This window comes from Condylura cristata, unplaced genomic scaffold (genome assembly GCF_000260355.1).
Source record: "Condylura cristata isolate star-nosed mole 26May11 unplaced genomic scaffold, ConCri1.0 scaffold00025, whole genome shotgun sequence".
NCBI lineage: Eukaryota > Metazoa > Chordata > Mammalia > Eulipotyphla > Talpidae > Condylura > Condylura cristata.
In genome coordinates this window covers 17346928-17355083 of record NW_004567126.1, presented here as the reverse complement: position 1 = coordinate 17355083, position 8156 = coordinate 17346928, and the positions used below count along the sequence as shown (strand labels likewise).

The following is an 8156-nucleotide window of genomic DNA, read 5'->3' as shown; positions in this document are numbered from 1 at the left end:
GGGGCGGGCCCACAGGGCAGGACTTCTGCAAGTGCGGTTCGGGCCTCTTGCCCACGCTGCTCGCTGGGAGCTCTGTGACCTGCTCAGAGCCTTACGTCATCGTTACCTGCAGCAGAGCAGGTGTGATGGTCACAGAGGCGGAGTACTGGTGGGGTTTCTCACCCCTGGTGCCGGGTTGTCTCGGTTCCTGACCTGTGTGGTGTCTACAAAGGTTGCTCTGTTTATTCCCCTCGGGTTCGCAGGGTAAGGATGTTTATGAAGGGGAGCCGAATTGTAGCCTGGATTTCCAGGGCACCTGTGCTGGTGGCCTTCTGGCTCACAGATGCTTCAGATTCTTCCTAGAGGCATGGGCTGGAAGGAGAGATGGGGAGGAGGGTGGGCTGGGGGGACGCCCCTGGAATGAGTGGAGGCTTCCTTAGCTGCTTTCTGGATTAAATGATTTATTTCTGTGTTTTTTTTTTTTATTTTTTATTTGCATTTCTCTGTCAATGCTAGGCTTGTCTCTCTGGGATTGCGAAGAAACATTTTGCATTGACATATCCTTCACAAAAATATCAGGGGTGTTTGTCTCTAAAGAGGCTTCACTTCACATATTTTCCAAAACCGATGGATTCTGGATCAAATTAGATGCAGGTGCTGAAGCCTGAAGCAAAGTCCGTAAGGATTAGCTCCTCGGTGGTTCTGCAGGCAGAGTTGTGGCACAGGTGTTCCCCTTCCCCCTGGTGACAGCTGAGAGCCTCCAGGAGTGAGTGGGGGCAAGTTAAGGTGTTGTGGGTCTCTGGGAAGGGGAGGGAAGAGAGCGGAGGTGGGGGAGGAAGGGTTTCTTCTGCAGAACCTTGATGAGAAGAAGCTAGGAGATCCGGGCTTATCCTTTGCCAAAGCCCAAGAGGTCAGGGTGGGGGGCCAGCTGGAGGCTACTTAGCACCCAGAAACCTGATTTCCTTCCACAAGTGTCCGACACAGCTGAGTGTGAAGAGGCCCGTGGAACAGCTTCTCTCTGTTGCTGCCTCTGATTTGTCCTGATTCTTGACATTAATGCCAGCTTTCAGGACTGTTACTGAGGTTTTGTGAACGTCACAGCACTGTCCTTTGAATAGGTAACTGGCCATACCTGTGTCTGATGGGCACCGTTTAGGGGTCGGGAAGGCCCACTTAAAAAAGGATGTTTCAGACCGGAATTATGGACACCTGTGGAATTATGGCCAGTTGGCACCTCCGAGCCACCCTGAGAAGGCCCTAGGCTGCCCCTTCATGGCTGCTCTCAGGCGGTGCTGGGGAGATGGCCTTTTGGGGGCTCCCGGCTCAGCCCTGCTCGCCCTCTAGTGCTACCAGGACTATAACTTCCTCTGCAGAAATTCCTCATGGTTCAGTTTTTGGCATTCTTGAGTTGCAAGCAAGGTGACCTGGTTCAGGTTGATGACAAAGTCATTGGTTTTCTCCTCACGCAGGATGGACCGTCGGGCTCAGGTGTTCGGAAGGCCAGCAGCCCTCGCCCCCTCTGTCGGTGGCCTGTGGAGTGGGAGCCACAGTCATGAGTTAGTTTTTCATAAAGTAGAAACTAAAAGAATGAATCTTTATTCTGCGATAAAACTCTTCTTCAGTGTTTAGTGTTAAAAAGTCTGTTCTCTGAAAAATGACAGTGGTGATGGGGTGGTGGTTGTCTGTAGCTCACAGGGACCAGCCCCGTGAGCCCCAGAAACGTGGCTGTGTCAGCGAGCCCCATTATGACAAGTTCACACTGAGGTTGCTGATTAGGGCAGGGCCTTCTTGGGGAGATACAGTTCTTCTCTTGTGGTTTTGTTCTCCTCTGGGACCCTGGAGTCTTCTGGATGCGTCCTGTGGACTGGGAGAGAAAACAGAAGGCTGTGTGGGGCCGGCACGGGTGGCACTAATTTCCTTCTCCCACATTCTCTGGGCTGGAACTCAGGCCCACACCCTCTGCATGGCAGTCTGGACAGGGGCCTGCTGTGTCCTCAGAAGCACAGGAAGTAGTGCAGCCAGCTAGACTCTGACACAGTGGCTGTTTTGTTAATGTCCTTACCTGGCAAAATACGAGTGGCCAATCCTCTTCTGGCCTTCTTGATTTATTATTTTATAGGTTTACAAAATCCAGCAGTCTGGAGTACTGTTAGGAATACTCCAAAGGTCATTTCTGTAGAGTCCTGGCAAAGTTTCCTTACTTTCGTTTCAAAATTACATCTACAGTGGGATGGTTTCTCCTTGTTTGAACTAAGGAGGAACAGTTTCACCTGCAGGATGAACAGCAGATTGGAAGTGGGTGGTCTTTGAGCTAGGCACTGTTTTTTGAGGGAGCTGTGTAGTGTTTTGGATACAAACCTCAGGTTGGGGTTTGTGCCATGTATAAATAAGGATGAAAGTAACCAAAGATTGATTTGCAAAGCATAAAAATCAGCAAAGTGATTGGTTATACCCATGAGATTCTGAGGAGGATTTCTGTTTGCAATCCATTTGTATTTAAAATGGGGGGGCCTCCTTGGTGGTGCAGGGGGTTGAAGTGCAGCACTATGAAGCCATCTGCAGCCACTGCAGCATGAGTTTGATCCCCAGCCTGGGAGGTGTGGCAGACCTCTCCTGACCTACCCATTACTCCTCTCTGTAGTGTATTTCGGTACACCTGCCTGTTCTGGTGAATCCTCACACCCCTGCACCTCTGGCCTGTACCCCAGTTCTTGTATACATAAATAAACAAATCTTTAAAAAAAAACAAAATGGGGGAGCACTGGTGTTTATTCCTGGGGACGTGGAGTCTGGGAATATGCGTGGGAGGAAAAACAGGCCTCCCTCACCCAGTGCTCCAGAAAAGTCATTTCGAGTGACAAGGTCACTTGCGTAGGACGGTCTTGGTTTTAAGGGTGATGAGGTCACTTGCGTAGGACGGTCTTGGTTTTGATTGCTACGACCGTTCTTGTTGGGCACGCTAAGCCCTGTGCTGCTTTGGTCTCTTTCAGGTCAGCCTGAATGACTCCCACAATCAGATGGTGGTGCACTGGGCCGGAGAGAAGAGCAACGTGATCGTGGCCTTAGCCCGAGACAGCCTGGCGTTGGCACGGCCCAAGAGCAGTGATGTGAGTATGGGGTTGTTCTGTGGGGCCAGCATACCCCACTGAGACCATGGCAGAAAAGCATAGCACCCACTGGATGGGACGGATTCTCTGACAGGAAGAGAATCCAGAAAACAACATCACTTCCTTATTTGCTGGTCACAGTAATGAGGTCAGGGTTGCAAACATCCCTGCCACATGGATTGTTTTTCTGACCTCCTGGGATAGGCACTGTACCCCCACTTTGGCAAAATGCCCCATGGGCTTGGCTGGCAGCGCTGGGGCTGCAACAGGGTCCGATGGAATCCTACTGGCTTTTCCCGTGTGATTATTCTTCTAACTCACTGGACTCCAGTGAGCTGAATTTGATTCTGCGTAGTCTTTTCCATAGTTGACTTTATAGTTGAGGGGCTTTGAAGACATAAGGCAAAGAGTTGCCCATTCAAAGGCTTTGGAGGGCGGGCAGGGGTGAAGCAGCCTGTAAGCTTACGACACTCTCTACCTCTACAGAGAAGAGGATCTTTCTTATCTTGAAGCATGTGACCCTCTGGAACAATGTGTAGTTTTCCTATTTTTGATAGAGATTCAAGAAACATTCACCTGTATGTAATTTGAAGGTGGTGATTGATACTTGGTTGCAGTGTTCAAGAGACACTAGAATAATGGTAAGGAACCTTGGTGAATTGGAGATCATTTCTAGGGGGTGCTGTTTTAGGGTCTTAGTTTGGTCCCCGTGCCCAAAGCAGGGATCAGTGTACCCCTGTTTTGAGTTTTCAAGAGACGCTCAGAGGCCTGGATTTTTATGTGAAGAATTTTATGTGACTCTTACAAGTTGGCAGGTAATGTGTAATTTTTATAAACCATGTTTGAGCCAAGAAAAACATACATGAGGGTCAGAGTTGGCTCCTTGTCCCGGTCTGTGCTCCAAGTCCCTGTCCCAGATTCCCCTTGTGGGGATGAAGAACAGCCCTGCCGTAGGTTCTGGTCTGCCCTGGTGACATGGGGGAGGCTGCGGACATAAAACAGACCATGGTGTTTTGGTTCCCCTGTGCTCTGGCCAAAAGAAACCTCATGATGAGTTTGCTAGCACTTTTATATAAGCCTGAGGATACAGTTAATTCTCGAGTGTAAGTTTGGTTTCTGTGAGGCCCCCGCTCACTGCAAATCCACTGTCTTGCTTGGATGTGCTCCGAGGCAGGTGACCTGAGGGAGCCCCTGGGGTTGTTTCTTGGTGGGTTGGATCAGGACAACCACAGTCAGGGAGGGCAGGAGAAGGGCAGCTGTCATGATGGGTAGCTTTGCCCAGGTGGTGCTGAGCAGTGGCTGGTGGGAAGCCTTGTATTGACAGCCGGTCTGGGTGTAATGAGCTTGGGCAGGGACTTTGCTCCATTTACAGACGAGATCCATTTATAAGCATGAGGCTTGTTGGCTCTGTGAGGGTCAACAGACACCGGGTGGGGGGTGGTATTCTGCATAGGCTGCCCTTAGACGTCCTTTATGAGCCAGGAGATGGCTCTATACCCTGCTTTATGGAGAAATCCTCCTGAGGTTTTTATGCATTTAAGCCATCTTTAGACAGATTTTTGTGAGGTTGTTAAAGGCTTGATTCTTCTCTTATGGTTTGGATGGACGAACAGGAACTTTGAGACATTGACTTACATGTGGCCTCATGGAGAGACAGACATGTTCTGCGTGTGAGGATGTAGGGTGAGGACCTGTGAGGGTTTCAGTCCTGGTAGTTGGATATCCTGAGACCGCCCCCCCCCCCATCCTAGACCTGGACAGATACCCTTGCTGTTGCCAGACTACCCACACCCGATTCTCGTTCTCCACATACTTGGGTGTATCTTAACCTATTGAACATTCGAAGTGACAGACTATTCTGGAATGGAATATATAAGATTAAATGGAAGGACACTTAAAGCATAGAGATAAATAGGGAGGGCAGAGATATCCCCCCTCTGGATACAAGCTACATTAAAAATTGGCAGATAAAACTAAGATGCTCTGATGTGGAAAGTTAATGCAAAAATAAATCATGACTCAGAGGCAGGAGTTGGCAATGCCAGACTAGTAACGATCCACGTTTCGTTAAAGAAGACTGGAAGCAGCGTAGGGTCCTCAAGCAGTCCAGCGAGAGAAAACCTCTACAAATAAGGCAGTGTGCAAGTGCTGGAATGTGGCGATGCCATGCATATTCAGTGTCTAGAAAGGGCTGGATCTGGAAGCTGGAATCCCAGATTTGCTCTTCAACAAGGGGCAAAACATATGAATAACGATCTAGGGAGTGTGAAGGGTATGAGTCCATGAAGCTATGAGTCCATCAAGACCAGCTCCTGCAAACCATTGATTGGCTGTGATGTGCAGTAGATGGAAGGAAACAGTGGGTGTTATCTGTCTCCACCCTTCCCACTTCTCTGTTTCTATCCTTTTCTTACAAATGCATAAAGCATGTGGGGGCATTATTAACAGCCAGAGAGCTGTCCAGAGATAGTGTCTGCAGATGCTCAGAATTGACCAGGTAAGCGGTCAGGAGTGGCAGGACTGGCAGCCCTTGCCCCCACAGTGTGCCAGGATCATGCCCCTTAGAAGACCCGAGAGCAGGGTTGAGATGTGGTAGTAGCACAGAACGTGGTGGGGCTGATGTCCAGCTGAGCAGCGGCTCTGAGATGAGACACCTGGGTTAAAGCCTCACCCCTCGCTCACAGGCTGACCTCGGCCCAAGTCATTCTCTTGGCTCATCTGTCCATGAGATTGTACTTGTTAAACCTGCTCCCCAAAGTGTGGTCTGTGGATTAGTCCTGTGGGTGTTTCTGGGAACTGGTTAGAAATGCAGACTCTCAGGGCTACTCTAGCTTCTAGAATCAGAATCTGTATTTTGATCCTCACCCTGCCTGCGGGCTGACTTGTAGGCAGGTCAGAGAAGCCACGGTGTCAGGTTCTTAGAATAGTACCAGATAAGGAGATGTTTTCTGTTCATTTTAACCCTTCTCCACGCCTCATTTCCCTTCTGCCTCTGCTCCCCTGCTCCCCACTATTGTATGGTTTCCAAGTACAGGAAACGATTGTAAAGCTATTCAAAGGACCATCTTTCTATTTCTAGTAAGACAGTAGTCTAAGTGGCAACTTCCAGTAGCTCCCACCCCGCTTAACTAGCTAAGTCAGGGAGTTGCGCCTTACTGAAGTCAGAGGACTGATTAGCGCAGGAAGCTATGTCTGGAAGACAAACAAGTGGTAGAAAAAGATGATGAGAGAGTGTAGGGGGTCTGTCTCGATCAACCTGGAGGACACAGTGAGCAGTGAGTGAGTCAGGAGCTGGTGCTGCCCCGAGGAAGGACAGTCCAAACCAGGATGTCTGGGGAGGGGTGGACACTGGAGCTGGGAGGTCACTGCCTGCTGGGCATTGCCCGGGCTCGTGGGGACAAGCAGGTAGCTGGGCTGAGCATACATGGCTTTGAGTTTGGTGTTGACCTCGGCTATCTGAGGGTCTATGTTAATCACGAAGAAGGAGAGAACAGGCTGGAAATACTGTGTTGGGATTATCAACCTAGAAAAGGGAAGGAAGGTGGATGAGCCCCTGATGCTGGCCTCCTGGCATCAGATGGAACCCCACATTCTTACTCTGAACTTCTGTTCAATATACGAGCCAACTAGATGGGTGTTGCTGATGGAGAATCAAGAACGTCTGGTTGTGAGGGTGGTGGTTGTACCTCGGAGTGTAAAATACAGCCGCCTGGTTGAGCATCTTGGCAACAACAGCTCTGTGCTTTGTTTCTGTTGGTCTGTTCTCCCCCCCCCCCCTCCAATGTGTCTTCTGTCATCTGGCCTGCAGATCTGGGGTGTGACCACCCCCTTGAACAGACCCTCATGTATGTAGTAGAGAACCTTCCAGAGGGTTAAGTTGCAAGAGTGGAAAGACAGCTCGACTTGGCATTGGTGCAACAGGGCAGCTTTGTCAGTTACTAGCTGTAGGAGCTGGCACTGGGCATTCACTTCTGAGTCTTTGTTTTTTGCTGTCTCGTACATGGAAATAATGATCCACTCAGTCACTTGCCATTCATTTGCATGTTTTTATTCACTTATGGAACACCTTCATGTACTCACTCTGTGGTCTGTAATGACATTTATTCACTCCAGAAGCCTTGAGTGAAAACTTGCTATTTACCAGGTACTGTGGAGGAGGCAAACGTGAGCCTAACTCAGTTTCTAAAGATGAGGACAGATAAGAACACACAAAAGAGTACTGTATTCTGAAACATGCAGCCCTAACATGACCTTGCTATCACATCTGTGCCTCCGAGGAGGTAACCCTAGAGGATTATCAGTTCGCTGCTGCTCGAAGGGATCTGAGTCTCTTTTTGAGATGCCTCTCGTTGGCTGCATGTGACTTTTGAGTCTCTTGGGGCCTCCTACTGTCCCTTCTTGGCCAGGAGAATGGAAATGAGAAAGTACCACTGGCTTTTACCCACTCGATGGTGTGTGAGCTCTGAGCCTGCTGAACTTCTGAAGCTGCCTTTGTGTTTGGTAGTCGGGAACATGCTGTGTTTAAGCCTGTGTGTTCGTAATAGGATTTCTTCTCCTGTGACCCAGATATTGGCAGAGGGTTCTCTCTGTGCTCTTCTAACCTTGACAACTAATAAATATTAACAACTGCATGTGTGCCCCCCCATACCTTGTGATGTTCACTGGTTACATGGGGCATTGTTTAAAAACATTTGTATGCTTATAGGTCCATTGTTTGTCAACACCTTGCGTCTTTGTATGTCTGTGCTTAGCCCAGTACCTGGCTCATGGAGAAGTCTCAGAGCGTGGTCGCTGTCCGGACCAGCGGGCATGCAGGGATGGCAACATACTTTCTGGAATTAAGCCTAGTCTTTGAAATCACCTGTCAGTTTTCTTCTCTTTTCTTTCTTTTTTTTTTTTTTTTGAGATAGATATTTTTTTAAATTTTTTTACATCATTTTGTACATTTTATTTTTTCATCTCAATTGTAATCCCCGTAGGTTTCCCATCACCAAGTCACCCGTGTGCCATCACCATAATCCCGTGCACTTCCCTCCCCACCCCCCCGTTTTTGATCCCATTCCCCACTCC

General features: G+C 49.1%; 1 protein-coding gene across 1 annotated transcript in view; it reads left to right on the top strand.

Annotated features, from left to right (window-relative positions):
* SORL1 (sortilin-related receptor, L(DLR class) A repeats containing) overlaps nt 1-8156 on the top strand; it is a 138538-nt gene that overhangs the window by 16533 nt on the left and 113849 nt on the right. The window contains exon 2 of the mRNA XM_004689165.2: nt 2970-3086. Coding sequence (XP_004689222.2) covers nt 2997-3086 — 90 coding nt within the window. The 5' untranslated portion in view covers nt 2970-2996. The remainder of the gene's footprint in view (nt 1-2969; nt 3087-8156) is intronic.